General features: G+C 44.5%; 1 protein-coding gene across 1 annotated transcript; it reads right to left on the reverse strand.

Moving 5' to 3' along the window:
• Positions 1-326: 326 nt before the first annotated feature.
• Positions 327-14,285, reverse strand: ECHS1 (enoyl-CoA hydratase, short chain 1). The gene is made up of 8 exons (XM_074232628.1): positions 14,168-14,285; positions 9,475-9,672; positions 8,605-8,732; positions 6,719-6,818; positions 4,845-4,949; positions 4,039-4,158; positions 2,913-2,980; positions 327-924 (listed from the first exon to the last, which is right to left on the reverse strand). Exons 1-8 carry the CDS (start codon positions 14,253-14,255, stop codon positions 859-861), a joined length of 873 nt encoding a protein of 290 aa, XP_074088729.1. The 5' UTR covers positions 14,256-14,285; the 3' UTR covers positions 327-858.
• Between the last annotated feature and the right edge of the window lie 3,544 nt (positions 14,286-17,829).

A 17,829-nucleotide genomic window follows, 5' to 3' on the forward strand; every position in this document is an offset into this window, starting at 1 on the left:
CCCATTTCCACATTTGCAGCTTTGGGCCGAGAAGTAGGATCGCCCAGTCTACTAGAATTGTGTCCAAGTCAACAATCAGTGGGCTCTGAAAAATCTCTCTCCTAAAAATAAATACATGAAATTCCATTAACAGGCATCCTGAGTTCCACTTCAGCTGCTCAGAAATAGTCTCTATCCCCTTCCTGGTTCTCAATTGGATTCCTGATAACTGAGGTTGACAGATACATGAACATGGCCTAAGTAACAAGTAATCACCTAAAAAGGATGCTATATTCCTGGATAATGGCTCCCTGTCTTGTAGTACTGTCTTAAGACAAAGGGCAAAATAAGTTTAGAAGTTATTTTAATCAAAGGCTTATCCACATAACAAGCACCAAAGCATGAAGGAAATGTCTTTATATTTTCATGATTACATTCAAATGATGGTGAATACAAACAGGGCTGGTCCAGACTCTTAGTCCCTTATGTCAAGTGAAGTTGTTTTAATACATAACAGCAAAGGTTTCCTTCGAAGAATTTCTGACCTAATACCAGATAATAAGATTGGATTGGTAAAATGAATTCAGTATTGGAGTAATGCAGAGGTTAAGATCCATTAAGTCAAATAAACAACTTCAGTGTCTTGAGACAAGACCCTGGATTCAGGTGCACCATAGTACAGAAGGACATACTCTCTGAATCAGCAAAGGATCTCTGAACAAAGTCTTCTGAAGAAATTCTGCAGTCTTAAGAGAGGCACATTGTGTTTTTTATAGTTTGATTGTGTATAATAGCTATGATTTATTTTTATTTTTTAAAAAGTCACTTCTTAAAGAAAAATATGTTTCTTTGCCACTTCTCAAGTATATAAGTCAGTAGTTATTTGTCCTTAAAGTTGGCCTTCCTCTTCTCTACAAATGCACTCATTCCTTCTTTCCGGTCATCCTTTTGTGGAGAAAGAAAAAGGGAAAAGTTGGCATTGATATATGATCTTCCTGCTTTTAATCCCAAACCCCTTCCTATTATGGAAAAATTATACCAATGCAAATATTCTATGAATTTATGATACTCAGTCTCTTTCTGTATATATTCCTGTGGTGCCCCAAGTTCTGTTTTACCCACCAAGGTCAATTGCTTACCAAAAGCAAGGTCTAATGTATCCAACCCTATCATTTCACAAACATCACAATCAAAATTATTTATTAGGAATCTATTTGCAGGGTAGCTAGGTGGCTCAGTGTCTAGAGAACTGGCCCTGGAGTCAGGAGGATCTGAGTTCAAATCGGTCTCAGACATTTAATAATTACCTAGTTGTGTGATATTGGCAAGTCACTTAACCCCAATGCCTTGCAAAAATCAAAAAACATTTGCATTTGATATGGAATATTATGGAAAATACAGAGATGGAAATATTTCAACATTGTTAGGATATACTTTTACTGCCACAAAGAATCAATGGATCAAAGGCTCATTGATTTAGAATTGATAGAGGTCTTAAAAGCCATCTAGTCTAACTCTCACTTTACAGATGAAAGAGGGGATAAAGGACTAGAAGAAAAAGATTTGGAATATTCACTAGGAGTGTGGAAGAGTCAGAGAGCTTAGGATCATGTGTTTTGGGAACTGAAAAGGACCTAGAGGTCACAGAGGCCCAGAGAAGTTAAATGATTTGTCCCAAGATGACAGAGGTAGAAAAAGAACCCAGGGCCTCAGACTACAAATCTGGGGCTCTTTCCATGATAATATGAGCTTAAAGCTTTAACAAGGATAAGGAGAAATTACTTGTAATTACTACCTTCAAACCAAAGGTGAAGTGACTTGGCAGCACTTGGTCTGAAGGTACTAATGACATCAATCTCCCTTTTTTTTCTTTCCTTTGGTTTTTCTTTCCTTTCCTTACCAGCAAATAAAATTATTAGCCTCAGACTTCACAGACCCAGAATAAAAAATTTGGGTGATACAACATTTTATACATCACACACACACACACACCATAGAATATGTTTAATTACATATATTTCAAGAAAAGAATTGTGTGTAAAAAGGATGTTTTAAGTGTATTAGAGAACCTGTCAAGATGGTAAATCCTTCTATATAAAATGCCCAAAATAACCTTTTAAATTATCCTTTTCTAACTCTTAACTACTTTAAATTGTACTGTCTGTTCTAAGCAGGTTAAATACATCCAACTAAATCTGAAAATCAGAACTGAGTCAGCTAGTCAAAGGCAGCTACCAGTATTGGCTGGGTTGAAGTGACAATTAATTATATACTCCAAAAACCCAGCGCTTTTTGCTTATCTTTTGTTTTTTGTTTTTTTGCAAGGCAAATGGGGTTAAGTGGCTTGCCCAAGGCCACACAACTAGGTAATTATTAAGTATCTGAGGCCAGATTTGAACTCAGGTACTCCTGACTTCAGGGCTGGTGCTCTATCCACTGTGCTACCTAGCTGCCCCAAACCAGTGCTTTTTTCCAGCTGAGTACTCCCTCTACCTGTTCAGGCTCTGGCCCCTCCATACTTTAGTAAACAGTCTTCATGAGTTACCAAAAATAATAGTAGTAGTTCAGAGTAATGGAATAATTAATGAAGTGGATTATCTCATTTGATTTAAAAATAAGCATCTGAGAGCCAACCTTCTTGGGGGGGGAGGAGAGAAGGGGAACAGGGCCTCTTGAAAACTTGGCTAGACTGGTTTTTCTAATGATAGTTGTGTACACACCTGAAGGCTTCTGGGCTTGATAAGACCTGCCAAAGACTATATTCAGTTGAAACAACCCTAAAGAAGCCAAAGTAGCCTCCACACTATCAATAGGGTTTTAATTCTATAGCCTCCTATTCTTATGTTAAGGTCACCTGTGAGTAAAGACTCTAAGCTGAATCCTCTGACTTTGGTACAGCGGGGGCATCAACATTGGCTAAGTCATTTACTTACAGTGGCAAAGGTTGAGTAGAAGAGCTTCTTCTCTACTTTAAGTCCTTCTGCTAATGTCATCTCAAAAGCTGAAAAATAAATGCTAAAAGTAAAAAATGTGGAAGATACAGATGTGTGTGTGTGTGTGTGAGAGAGAGAGAGAGAGAGAGAGAGAGAGAGAGAGACAGACAGACAGACAGACAGACAGACAGACAGACAAAGACATCTTTCTCTGGATGCTTTTTGTCCAAGTGCTCACCAAATTGTGATGCTTCAGAGAAGTTTAGCATTATTTCTCCTGTGATTCCACAGAAGACCAGAAGTTGTCAGATTCCCTCAAGTCAAATCCAATGTCCTTAGTTGTTTGACAGTTAATGGTTCACTGCAGATGATTTAAATTGCAATACCCAGTAGGAGCATGTGAAGTCCTTCAGAAACACTTAAGAAACTTGTTGCTGTAATACTAATGAATCTGAAGCACTCCTAGCTCATATTCACTACCACCTTCCCCCTCCCATTGTTGTATCAGATAAAACTCTGTACACAATAGAATAAAGAATAAAGAAGTTAATCAAATGTACTGGAAAGGCTTATAGAAAACTCACATTTTTGATTCTCTTTTATTACTTGGGATTCAGGGGCATTCCTCCTGCAATTTTTGGCTAACTAAAAGTCTGTTTTCCTGTTAACTTCATGTGAACAAAAGTGATCCATGGAATTTAAAATTTTACTTAAAATCTTATTTTAAGTAATACTTAATACTTATCTAATTATTCCTTAGATAAGAAGTCAGAGAAAGAATTTCCATTGTTTAGGCCTACTGGACACAAAGAGGCAAGGTCTTGGCTTTCAGCACATGCTCAGAAAGTTCAGTTTTCCTATTTAACTGAAGCAAAAGTCATACACTTTGATGAAAGCTATGAAGAGGAGAGTTTTTACTTTGTTAGAAATGTTAAGAACCTAGGCAATCTTGCTCAGACAAAAGATTGCCCCGATCCCAACTGAAATATTTGAGAATCCAAAAGATTTTACCTATGATGTTATTCAACATTAGATTTCAGATTTTAGAACCATTCCCTGGAGCCTTGGGTCCTTCCTCCCCACAAACACCATGTACTCTGTTTCCTTGTGGTTATAAATTCATTACCTGCATTCACTGATTCCTTGGCCATTTCTATCACAATTTTAGAATTGTTGGCAATTTTTTCTGCACACTGGATGGCTTCTTCAACCAGCTTCTCCACAGGGAAAATTTTGCTGACAAGGCCTAAAGCAAAAAAGAAGGGAAAAAGCACTCCAATCAAATATATTTGGAGGTATTTAGTCTCTGTTCCTACTTTATCACTGACAATTTGAAAGTATTCTATAAAGACCAATTTCTTATAAAATAAATATCTTTCAAAATCAACAAAGGAATTAAATCAGCTAATCCATGTTCTTGTGTTTCCTTTCCTCATTGAGGATTAAGCCAAGAATTTCCCCACAGAGACTTTGTGTGGATGGTATCAAGGATGAAAATTCAAAGAGACATGTGTCTTTTTTCTTGAGGATGGATGGAACCAACTCCAGGCACCAACAATTCAGGGGAAGAAAGTAGCAAATTGCTTGTTGTCAAACCCCTTTCTTACAGATATTAGCCCATTAATGCCAGTAGGACCAAGGTCCTTGAACAGCTACAAGAAGAAGAATGGCCCCCTTTCTGGAAGGATCTCAAAGAAAAAAATCTACTTGAAAGCAGGAGGAAACCAAGGACACAGTCCCCTTCCTCCCACCTTGGCTGGCATAGAGTGAGAGTGATTTCCCCACTGGGAGCTTCTACCACTAGCCTAAAGCTCTGTGAGGGCAGGGGTTGCCCCCTTCCTTACTTTGAAACCCTAGTACCCAGAACTTAATAAAGGCTTATCGATTAACAGGCTGGATGAAGTGGCAGCTACAGAAGCCTGGGGCTAGTACCTGCTTGCTTGGCTTCTTGAGCAGAGATTCGATCACCAGTAAGGACCATCTCCATTGCCAAAGACTTTCCAGCTACCCGGGTAAGTCTCTGGGTTCCCCCAGAACCTAGAAACAATGAAAGAATTAGTAGGCCTTCTTAAAGGGGGGAAAAAAGGCTATCGATATAACTCCATTCCCTTTGGAAGCTTCAGGAGCACTATAGGGCTAGATAAAGGAGGATCAAGGATAGGACAGAAAAGATCATTAAGGGTAAATAGGGCAAAGAGGGAGTAACTGAGAGTAGCAGAAAAATTCTTAACAGAAAAATAACTGGACACTCGTTCGCCTTACTCCCAGGATTATTCCCTTAAGGTAGTTAAGTCTTTTGGTTACTTCTTGTCTGACTACCCAAGTCCTAATAAAACATCTCTCTAGTACTTAACTGTCTTCATTTCTTCCCTTTCTTTTTAGTCACTGACTTTCCCAACAATTCTCACTGTAGACCCCTCACCAGAGAAAAAAGTCATTTTGGAACAGTGCCCCAAAGTCCCCAGTGAACTCTCACCAACCCCACTCACAACTCCCAGCCCTCCCTGCTCAACAGGTATGTGCAAGGAATGAAACAATTTAATGAATAATAATTGTTATCTACCACCAGTTGTAGCCTGGTTCTAACAGGATATCTAAAATCTCCTTCTTCTGCCCAGTACTTGGAATACTCTTCTAGAATCTGACAGACTTGAAATGTCCATTCCCCATTCAATCTCCCTGGTTTGTGTTGCCTAGCTTTTGAACTTAATTAATCAAGATGCACCTGAGAACTCATTACCCAGTTCCAATCAATTGTCCACATGCATGCAGCCATCAGAATTTGGTCAATACTGTGGACTCCATCCATCTGTCTTGGCATCATGCAAGATCCCCCTCCAAATTTTGGTTGAATACTTGTCCTGTAAAAATAACTCTAGACTAGACCTCTGTATGTGCCTGCCCCCTCCAAATTCTGGATGTGTTCCTTGGCCATCTCTTTCATGTCCTTGGGTGATTCTAGGTAAGCCACACTTGTGAGTAAACACTTCAAGTCAAAGGTCTATGATGTTTAACCTTCTTGTTCCAAAGCCATGGTCTTATGGTATTTTTCCAAGTCAGCTGTTAAACTGGCTCTCTCTATATAGACACAAAGTATCTTTGAATATACAAATAATGTATGTATGTATGTGTGTAAATGTATATACATGCACATGTATCAAACATTTGCTCTTGTCACAGTAACTCATCTCCAGTCATAATGACACAGGGGTCTTGCACTAATCTCGTGAGGTGGGGCCTAAAAATATTACCAATCTCAACCTGACAGATGAGAAATTTGAGGCAGGAATGAGATAACTTGTTCACAGTTCCCTAGTTAGTCATTGCAGGAGCCTGGATTTGAACTCAAGGGTGTCCTGGAAGGTCCTTCTAAATCTTCCCATTATCTGTTTAAGCTTTTAAAATATGGGAAGAATTTAGGGTACAGTCCCAGGTTTGGACCTACATTGCACTAACATAAACTATGAAAATAAATTAGCCTCAAGTCCCTTTACTAGATCCCTTCTTCTTGGATCCAACACAAATTTCTAGCTCTAGTTTTTAGGACTAACCTTTTCATCCTCCACAAGATTGTGTCAGTTCTCTCTGTCTCTGTCTCTCTCTCATACACACACACAGACACAGACTTACATCTTACATCTTAGTAGGTGGCCTTCTGGTGATAAGGCTCTTTCTCATCTCTGATTTCCATTGAAGTTAAGACCTGCCAGCCTGCAGCCATAGCTGTCAGACTTCAGGATTACCCCTGGGAGGACAATTTTAGCAGCAAAATTAGGAATTTATGTCATAGCCTCTGGGTTCATTACCTGGGATAGTCCCTATCAGGATCTCTGGTTGTCCAAACTGAGCCTTCTCACCAGCATAGATGATGTCACACATCATAGCAAGCTCACAGCCTCCCCCAAGCTGCAAAAACAAAAAGAATACTGTTAGCACACAGCAGAAACCAAAATGACAATGATTACATTTCAACTTTAAATTCCCCTTAAAATAAAAAAGGGAGGACACTTATCCTGATAGGAAAAGCCATTTCTTTGAGTGAGATTTGCCAAAACCCAAGCTCTTGTCCTTGGAGGATGGATGACATATCTAACACATTACCTAATGCTGAATTTATTCTCATATCCCTACTCTACTACAGAGGACCATAAGTACTGAAAGCAGCTCTTATGTGCAACAAAAAACAATATACATGTATTTATATATACATATATATTTTTGGAAGGGTAAGTGGGGAAATTGGAAGATTCCTTCTAATCAGTCTTTAAGAAGAAATTCTAAACTTAATTCATCTAAGGAGCTGGAAAAGTATCCAAAACAAGTCACTGGTCCAGTTATTTTAGAAAACAGTTTGGAATTATACCCCCCAAATCATTACCATTACTAGGATACATAGCCCAAATTAAACAAATAATGAAGAAAAAGAACTATGTGTAAAAAATGTCAATAGCAATTTTTTCTGTTATTGCAAAGAACTGGAAATTAAGGGATGTCAATCAATCAGGAAATGAGTGGAGAAATTATGGTATGTGAATGTAAAAGAATATTATTGTATAGTAAGAAATGACAGCAGGGATGGTTTCAGACAAATCCAGGAAGACTTGTATAAACTCATGCCAAGTGAAGTAAATAGGAGAAGAGTACAATTTATACAATAAAAGAAGCATTTTAAAGATAACAGACTAAAGGTGTTGAAAGAGAGAAACATTTTCCAATGGGGCAAGGCCAAATTGGGAATTTACTATGCCTGAATATGTAGATTTTTTTACAAGGGCCTGTTTTCTCCTTCCCTCCTCTTTCCTTCCTTACTTCCTAATTCCCTCCTTCTTACTGCCTTCCAATTTGGAGAATGAAGGAGGTGGGAGGCATCAGTTAGAAAAAAATTGCCAGGAAAAAAGAAAAAAAAGAAAGAAAAAAGGGTCACTGAAGCATTAAAAAAAATTAAAAAATCTTAAAAAAACACTGGGAACAATAGAAGAAAGACCTGAAGGAAACACAATGAGGGAAGTTTTGAAAGCTACATGCTGTGTTTATTATATACTTAAAAGGAAATTATAAAAGAAATTTTTATGTACAATCCTCTTTTTTCTATACTACTTTGTATATGAAAATGCTCATTTTATTTGAAATTTAAATTAAAAATAAAAAGAAACTACATAGAATAAAGACAATTATAATGTCCACTTCCTAGCCACAAAAGGGAAGATTAATTTGTAGAGGTACATTAAAAAATCAATCTGAAGGCTTTCAGTAGGATTTCACTTTTATTAGTCAATGGAATCCAAAGTTTAAAGTTTAGTTTTCTAGAGGAAATTGTGACTGCTAAGAGAGAAGTTATTCCTCCCTGAACCTTCCTGAATGTCTCAATACTCAAAGAAAAGAAATAGGAGCAGCTAAGTGGTGCAGTGGATATATAGCACTGGCTCTGGAGTCAAGGGGACCTGAGTTCAAATCTGGTCTTGGACACTTAATAATTGCCTAGCTGTGTGACTTTAGGCAAATCACTTAACCCCACTGACTAAAATAAATTAAAAAAAAAAAGAAAAGAAAAGAAATAGCTATTGGTCCCCAACTACTACTGGAGGGCTCCAAGTGAAAAAATTCAAAATCTGTGCTTTAAATATGTTTGAACTGAATCACTAAACCCTCTGAGATGAAGGAAACTGATGAAAGAAACAAAATCAACACTCGCCGCATAACCATTGACAGCAGCTATGATTGGTTTCTTGATCTGGGTGATGGTGTCCCAGTCCTTTAATAATGGCCCTGAGTAGCAATCTTGGAAAGTTTTATCGCACATCTCCTTGATGTCCGCTCCAGCTATAGAGTAAAAATAATTAAAAAGATCTGTCAGATACAAGAGGCCACACCTCCCTTACCACTTAAACTTTCAAAATCTAATCTAATTTAATCTAATTTTGCAAGGCATCACGGTACATTGAGCAGAAGAGCTGCCCTGGAGTAGGAAAGACTGGTGTCAAGTCCTGACTGACCAATACTGATTTTGTAGGAAAGTCACTTAAACTCTTGACATTCCTGGAAAATTTCTGACCATTAAGTTGCAGAATGGGCATGGACCTCCAATGGTGGAGGAAGTACTGCCTAGCGTACCCTATATCAATGAAATCAGTGGTCTTTATGTGTGGAGTAGGGGGTGGAGGAGGAGGAGGAGGAGAATCAGAGATCTAAGCTGGAAGAAGCCTTACAAGCCATTTTATAGATGAGGAAACTAAATCTTAGAGAAAATAAGCATAAAAGTGCCATTTCCAGTCCTTGTTGTACATATTGAAGATTACACCAAAAGAGATGGTTTCTAGCAATTTTCCCCACTTGCTTCCCACATCACTTTAGGTATAGCTGCCCCAAAGAGTGGCTCAATCTTTCTATTGCTGAAGGTGCTACTGAGAGAACACAAAGTTAAGCTTTGACCAAGTCTCTGAAAACAGAACATATGTGACAATGAGGAAGGTCAATTATAAGTTATAACACTGTCTGTATGTCCATTAGTATAGGCAGACTTGGCAAGGTCATTTAGTCACTCTTTCTATCCAATGCGACCCACCTGCAAATGCTTTTTCTGAGCCCGTCAGGACTATGGCTCCTATAGCTGAATCGTTTTGAAATGTCATCAGGGCCTGGTTGAGCTCACTTATCAAAGGCTGGCAAAGTGCATTCAGAGCCTTTGGCCGGTTCAGTTGGACCAGCCCCACATTATTATTCTTCCCTTTCTTCTCTGCAATGATATATTCAAAGTTACCACCTGCAATGAGAGAGCACAAAAGAAAATTCGACTCAGAAAAAAACAAATCAAAGTAGTCCACTAGGCTGACCCTGTTCCAGTCTCCAAAACCTACCACAAACAGCATCAACTAATTCAAAAGATAATTAAAGATATTATTTGAGTTTTACAATTCCCCATCTTACTTCCCTCCCCCCCACCCCCTACCCCACGGAAAGCAATCTGTCAGTCTTTACTTTGTTTCCATGTTGTACATTGATCCAAACTGAGTGTGTTGAGAGAGAAATCATATCCTTAAGGAAGAGACAAAAAGTATAAGAGATAGCAAGATCCGGCAATAAGATATCTGTTTTTTTTTTTTCTAAATTAAATGGAATAGTCCTTGAACTTTGTTCAAACTCCACGGCTCTTTCTCTGGATACAGATAGCACTCTCCTTTGCAGACAGCCCAAAATTGTTCCCATTTGTTGCACTGATGGAATGAGCAAGTCCTTCAAGGTTGAACATCACCCCCATGTTGTTGTCTCACTCAGCATCAGTTCATGCAAATCCCTCCAGGCTTCCCTGAAATGCCATCCTTCCTGGTTTCTAATAGAACAATAGTGTTCCATGACATACATATACCAGTTTGCTAAACCATTCCCCAATCGAAGGATATTTAATCGATTTCCAATTCTTTGCCACCACAAACAGGGCTGCTATGAATATTTTTGTACTAAATTTGATTATTTTAAATTAAAATTTTTTGCACAAATAAAACCAGTGTAACCAAGATTAGAAAGAAAACAGAAAATTTGGGAAAAAAAACTTTCATAATCTGTTAGATAATATAAGATTGTGATGGATTACTGCTGTAAAAAAAGATGAGTTTGTTGATTTAGAAAAAAACTGAAAAGACCTGGACCTAAGAAGGAAGATAGAAAGAGGTGACAAATATAAATGTGCAGAATTTTACATATATGTATTTGTGTATAAGGTATATTTATGTGTATGTTTATAGACATGTGTATGTGAGTGCATGTATATATATATACACACACATACAGACAGAGAGAAACCAAGATAATGCAGGTTAGAAAAGAAAGCTGTCAGAAGCATTTGTGTAAAGCCACAAGGATAAAATCACAGATCTAAAATTATTACAATTGCGTTATCCTTTGTGTTTCAACTATAAGTATGCAATAACTCAATTTACCTGAGAACTTGTGCAACAGGGATTGATAGCTCTTAGGATAAAATGTATTATATGTGACATTGGCTTAGTTCTTATTTTAGAAAGGCAAGGGTAGAGCATGTTCTGTTAAAAAAAAATTAATCATAGATCCAAAGTCATCAACAAGGGACAGGCTAGGTGGTGCAGAAGATAGAGTACCAGCCCTGGAGTCAGGAGTACTTGGATTCAAATCGGGTCTCAGACACTTAATAATTACCTAGCCATGTAGCCTTGGGCAAGCCACTTAACCCTTGCAAAAACTAAAAAAAAACAAAACAAACCACAACCCCCCCCAAAAAAGTCATCAAGTATTTATTAAGTACAAGTTGTTGTACTTCATTCATGAAGGTAGAGCACGACATGCATGTGAATTGGATTGGAGTGAGGGGGGCTGTCACCAGCCTCACTTTCTCCTCTAGAGCCATCTGGGTCCAGTGGCCAGATATGGATCAGGACACTTGGAGATGGCTCTGGATGTGAGGCAGTCAGGGTGAAGACCTCCTGATTTCATGACTGCTATTCTATCCACTGAGTCACCTAGCTGTCCAAGTACCTATTTGTGTACACAGTGTTTCTGAACATTACATCTTATCTTTTTGGCTTTATATAAAGTACAAATATCCAATAAATCATTTACATAGCAAATCCTATTTAATCATGATAGTATAGACAACATACTGGTTTATTTCTTATCTTGTGCGTTAGGAAGATACAATCAAGCAATTTCAATTTTACCATAAAAACATTTTGATCTTGAAATGCTAGTTCAGGCAGTATAGTTAAGATTCAAATAAGAAAGAAAGGGAGCAGCCAAAGGAGGATCTAATTCAGCCTGAGATACTGGCTAGCTGTGTGTCCTTGGGTAAGTCACTTTACCTGTGGCTCAGTTTCCTCCACTGTTACATGGGGATAATAAAGCCTCCCAGGGTGTGAGGATCAAATGAAATATTGGTAAAGCTCTTAGTACAGTTCTCAGAACACAGCAGGAGCTATCATTATTGTCATTATAAGAAGCTAATCTTATTATTACTCAAAGGTGACAATGATTTTGCTCAATCTAGGGAAGCTGGTCCTGGAAAATGTTGATAGTGTTAGTTTTCTATCTGAAGGAGGAAGCCTGGTCAATCTGGTCACCATTGTGTTATCCCTTGATGTTCCTTCCCTCTTTGGTCCTTCCTCCCTGTAGTTGCTAAATGGATCTTCCTAAAGTAAGGCTCTTGAACACATCCATTTTCATACTCAAATGGCTTCCGTAACTGCCAATGGCCCTAGGACCAAATACAAAACTCCTTCCTAGCAGGGAATTCCTCCTAATCTGGTTCTGGTGGATCTGCTTGTTGCATCTGTCTACATTCCATTGGTCAGTGCTGAGGCTGTCTCCCCCTCGTCACGCTTGGACTGTTCTCTCTCCTGCTAAATTTCATTACCTGGAATCCCCAGCTCCCTTCAAAGTTTGGCTCCAGGGCCACTTCCTCCACAGAGCCTTTCCCCCAGTTTTCACTCCTGCCCTTCTCTTGAACATATTTACTTAACTCTGTCTATGTTGGCCTGCAACATCCCCAGGAGAAAGGACTGAGTCATTTTTGTTTTATATTCCCAGTAACCAGAACACTGAGGCATATGGAAAGTTCTTAATAATTGCTGACTCATTGTATTTTACCCCTTCCAGCCACCTTAACTCCCAAACTTTTTTTTTAGATTGTTTTTTTTTTGCAAGGTAATGGGCTTAAGTGGCTTGCCCAAGGCCACACAGCTAGGTAATTATTAAGTGTCTGAGGTCGGATTGAACCCAGGTCCTCCTGACTCCAGGGCCAGTGCTCTATCCACTGTGCCACCTAGCTGCCCCCAAACTTTTTTAAAAAAGTGATCTCAACCAGGATTCTCCCACCTTCCTGGCTTCTGCCTCCATCCATTCCTTGCTCTTTCAAAGGCTCCCAAGACACCTGCTTGTCACTTTTAAGTCCCCTCAAGCCCTATTTCTTCTCCAACTGATGACGACACCCCACAGCTGAGTTTGCTGAAATCTATTCTCTCAGCTTCTGACACACTGTCCTTTAGCCTTCTCCTTCTAATCTTTTCACCAGCTTCTCTGACTTCTCATTTGTAGGGGGTAAAGGGTCTTCCATGAATTCCTCACCCAGAGCAGAAGAGTAAATGATCCAAGGGTGCAAACGGCCACAAAAGGTGCCCCTTGTCCAGCACCAAACCATGAGACAATGCATCTTTCTCTCTGTCTCTCTCTCTGCATCTCTCTCTCTCTGTCTCTCTGTCTCTCTCTCTGTCTGTCTCTCTCTCTCTGTCTCTCCATCTTCTGTCTGTCTGTCTCTCTCTGTCTCTCCATCTCTCTCTGTGTCTCTCTCTCTGTCTGTCTGTCTCTCTCTGTCTCTCCATCTCTCTTTGTGTCTCTCTCTCTTCTCTCTCTGTCTCTCCATCTCTCTCTCTGTCTGTCTGTCTCTCTCTGTCTCTCCATCTCTCTCTGTGTCTCTCTCTCTGTCTCTCTCTGTCTCTCTCTCTCTCTGTCTGTCTCTCTCTGTCTCTCCATCTCTCTCTGTGTCTCTCTCTCTGTCTCTCTCTGTCTCTCCATCTCTCTCTCTGTGTCTCTCTGTCTGTCTGTCTCTCTCTGTCTCTCCATCTCTCTCTCTGTGTCTCTCTCTCTGTCTGTCTGTCTCTCTCTGTCTCTCCATCTCTCTCTGTGTCTCTCTCTCTGTCTGTCTGTCTGTCTGTCTCTCTCTCAGAGTATACTGTCAAGGAGGAGGGAGTGCAAGCAGTGACTGCTCTTGGAAAGCAGATCCTTAGCTCAGGGTGGAATTCCTGAATCCAAGACCAGGCTGAGATCTCTGGTCCATTCCTGGACCAAGGGGGCCCCCACTTCTCTCAAGGAAACCCATCCATTGTCCAAGGGGACCCCACTATCTACAAGGGAGACTCACGGCCTGTTCAAGGATACCCCAGGGTCTCTCAAGAAAACCCACCCACTCTGCAGGAGACCTCCCCTGTCTCAAGGCAGGGGTCCAGAAGCTGTGCCTCCCCCCGAGGGACCCCACGCGCCGGCCCGCCCCCTGCCCGCTTCTCCCGCTCGGCCCCCGCCCGGGGTCGGCGCCCCACAAACCCGGGGGGCCCCGGGCCAGGCCGCCCGCCTCGGCGCTCTTTGCGGCGGGAGCCCACCCGCGAGAGGAGGCCGCTCGCGGACCCGTGGCTGCGGGAGGCCCGCGACCGGATCCGCCCCGGGGCTCCCCACGCAGGGGCGCGGACACGCGCGGGGCCCCGAGGCCGCCTCGGCCCTCCCTCCTCAGCCCGGCTTACCGGCCGCGTAGCTGCGGGCCGCGGCCAGGCGGGGGCAGCGGCGGAGCAGGGCGGACCCGCGGAGCAGCGGCGTGGACAGGGCGGCCATGGCGCGCGGGGGCCCTGGACACGGTCACGGTCACGCTGCGGGCGCAGCCCTTCTCCCTCCAGAGAAGAGCCCGGACCCTGCCCCGCCCCCGGGCTCTTGGCCAATCAGGGACCGGCTAGAGAGGCCGCCCCTGAACAGTATCGCGAGACTTCCTGCAAGCCCAGAGGCGGAGGCGGAGGGAGGGGAGGGTTCTCTGGCCCCGCCCCTCCCAGGGCTCCTCCCCCTCGTCCCTGGCCCCGCCCCTCTGCTCCAGCGGGGATGGGCGGGGTTCCAAAGCCGCCCCGCCCTCCCACGTGGCAGACCGGGCGGCCGAGCGGGGCCAGGCCCGGGCTGTCCAAGGTCACGGGCAGAGCCCGCCGGCCGGCCCAGCCTCGCCTCAGCTCCCGGGTGAGATGCCCCGGAGGAGGCGGCCCGCCCTGATGCCCGGTCCCGGTCCCTGTTCCTGAAGAGAGAGAACCCGAGCCGCGTCTTCCCGTGCCCTCTCGGGAATGGCAGAACCGGCTCCCGGCGTGGGGGGCTGCTCTGCTGCAGGCTGCCGCTCCCGCTGCAAAGAACCTTGCAGAGGCTTCACCCCGGCCCCCATAGGGAGCGGGCGCCGCCCAGACGGCCTTTTCTAGGGTCACAGATTGCGCCTAATTTTACCAACCAAGCACCCATATCCCCAATTTTATAAACCAGGCAGAGAGAGTTTGGATTAATCAATAAAAGGGCAGCAGGCAGCCTGAAGGACCTTAGCAAACCTCCGCAGACCCAGCAAGCCAACTCATTCCTATCCGCGTCCAAGGCTTTATCTTGGCTTATTTCAAAGAGCCCCGACTTTGTGAATTGGAAAGACGCCCCTCCTTGGCAGATAAGATACAGAGAAGGTGACACTTGCCCGCTGCAGAAACATTCATTTGTCCTTGGTCCTTCCTCTTCCGCTGCGGCTGACTCTCCGCGATCCCATTTGGGGGTTTCTTGGCAAGGACGCTGCAGTGGTTTGCCAGTTCCTCTCCAGCTCGTTTTACAGATGAGGAAACTGAGGCAGGCAGGGTGAAGTGACTAGAAGTTAGTGAATGTCTGAAACCAGATTTGAAGCCAGGAAGCTGAGTCTGCTTGATGGGAGACACAGGGTTTATCCGCTGAGATAACTAACTAGCTGCCCAGGTATGAATTAGCCAATCTCTATTGACCCCAAGGTCTGCTGTTTGCATACGTGTTGTGGCTAAATATCAGTAACTGAGATCGGTGAGGATTGGGAGGAAGAGTGTCTTTCTTTTTTGACATATTTAACAGCCATGAACTTGTACTGAAATAAAATGTAGGGGCAGCCAGTGAGTAGCTAGACAGGCCCTGGAGTCAGGAGGACCTGAGTTCAAATCTAACCTCAGACCCTTAATAATTACCTGTGTGGTTTTGGGCAAGTCACTTAACCCCATTGCCTTGCAAAAAAAAAAAACCTAAAAAAAGAAATAAAATGTAAAGCATTTTACATTAAAATTTTTATATAGGGGCTATGAGGTCTTTACTTCTTAGCCATGTGACCTTGGGCATGTCAATTAATCCCATTGCTTTGCAAAACCCCCTCCAAAATATTATGTAAATACCAGCTATTATTTTTGTATCTCTTATGGTACATAGAAGGCACTTAAGTTTGTGTAGGAAGGGAGACAGGTAGGCAGGGGGGGAAATGATCTTAACTTCTTTGTCCCCTTTTTCATTTTGAAGAAGCTTGTGGAAAAGCTGTTTGCTTTAGTTTGGGGAAAATGCTTCAGACTCTTTACCACTTTGATTCACATATGTGACTCACCACATAATCGAGGTTCTCATCTCTACTCAGTTACAAATTCTGTAGGCACAGATAGGTGGCACCGTGGATAGAGCACAGACCTGGGTTCATGCTTGGCCTCAGACACTTATACTCCGGAGTTCTGCGAGCCTGGGAAAGTCACTTAAGCCCAATCGCCTCAACACCTATAAATAAGTAAATTCTGCAGCCTTGCACAAGTCAGGAGGACCATCTCTGAGACTTACTAGCAGAGTGGCCTTGGACAAGCACGTGGGGAGGAGGGAGGCTAGTTAGTCTCTCAAGGTCCCTTCTAGTTCGGCTTGTATGGCCCTTCTTTCCTAGGGTCTCCAAGACACGTTCCACATCTAAATCAATGATCCCTACAATTAAAACAAAAAAGAAAAAAGAAAATGAAGTCTTCGGAGCCAGCACATGCCAAGCACATGCCAAGCACATGCCAAGCACATGCGCTGGATCTGAATGGGGGAGGGGGTCTGTGCTAGTCGCCAGCCTCACTCTCTCCTCTGGGCCCGTGACCAGGGATGAATGTGGACACTGGAGATGGCCCTGGAGGAGAGGGAATGAGGGTTAAATGACTTGTCCAAGACCACGCAGCGGGTCAAGCGTCTGAGGAAGGATTCGACTCCCCTCCTCCTGGCTCCAAGGCCAGCGCTCCATGCACTGGGCCGCCTAGCTGCCCTGGGGTGCCTTTGCAAGAGCCCCGGGGGCCCCTTGTAGCCGCGAAGGCTGGGGAGGACCAGGGAGCGCCGGAAAAGATCGGCGCAGAGCCGGCTTTAGCGCCCTTGCTCTTCTCACGGGGTGGGGGGCACAGCTGGGACCCTCAGTAGGCGCCCCTCCCTCAGCGCACAGCTGGCTTTAGGGCATTTGTTCTCACGGGGGGCACAGCTGGGACCCCCAGTAGGCGCCCCTCCCTCAGCGCACAGCCGGCTTTAGGGCATTTGTTCTCATGGGGGGGCACAGCTGGGACCCTCAGTAGGCGCCCCTCCCTCAGCGCACAGCCGGCTTTAGGGCATTTGTTCTCATGGGGGGGCACAGCTGGGACCCTCAGTAGGCGCCCCTCCCTCAGCGCACAGCCGGCTTTATGGCATTTGTTCTCACGGGGGGGAGGGCAGCTGGGACCCCCAGTAGGCGCCCCTCCCTCAGCGCACAGCCGGCTTTGCTCTTCTCACGGGGGGGCAGCCGGGGCAATCTTCGCCCCCCCCCCACCCCGCCGAGCCCCGCTCCTTAACTGTCCCCAGGACTTGGGGCCGGGCCGGGATCGGGGCCAGTCCGGGCGGGGCGGGGCAGGGGCGGGGCAGGGGCGGGGCAGGGGCGGGGCGGGGGCGGCGCCGGACTTCGGCCTCGTGCGCCCCCGAGGCAGGGCTGGGGGCGGGGCGGAGCCCGTGGGGGCGTGGCCAGGCCGGGAGGCGGGGCTTCGGGCGCTGCCCGGCTCGGAGGGGCGGGGCTCCAGCGCAGTCCCAGGCTCGGAGCTCAGGCCCGCCCGGGGCCGGGCCTGGGGGCGGGGAGGACTCGAGCAGGGGTCCAGGGTGGGGCCCCCCGGGAAGGGCCAAATGGGCTCAGGACGGAGGCGGAGACTGCGGACACGTGGAGGGAGCCGGGGCTGAAAGCGAGAGCGCCGGGGGGGGGCCGGAGGGGGCGGAGTCAGAGCGCGGGGCGGGAGGGGAGGAGTCAGAGCGGGCCCTGGAGGGCGCTGGGGGCGGGCCCCGGTTTGGAGGAGCGATGTGATTAGAGCGGAGGAGGGAGGGCGAGCCCTGATTGGAGGGGCGCGGGCCGGGCCTGAGCTGT

The sequence above is a fragment of the Macrotis lagotis genome, chromosome 4, assembly GCF_037893015.1.
Source record: "Macrotis lagotis isolate mMagLag1 chromosome 4, bilby.v1.9.chrom.fasta, whole genome shotgun sequence".
Classification (NCBI taxonomy): Eukaryota; Metazoa; Chordata; class Mammalia; order Peramelemorphia; family Peramelidae; genus Macrotis; species Macrotis lagotis.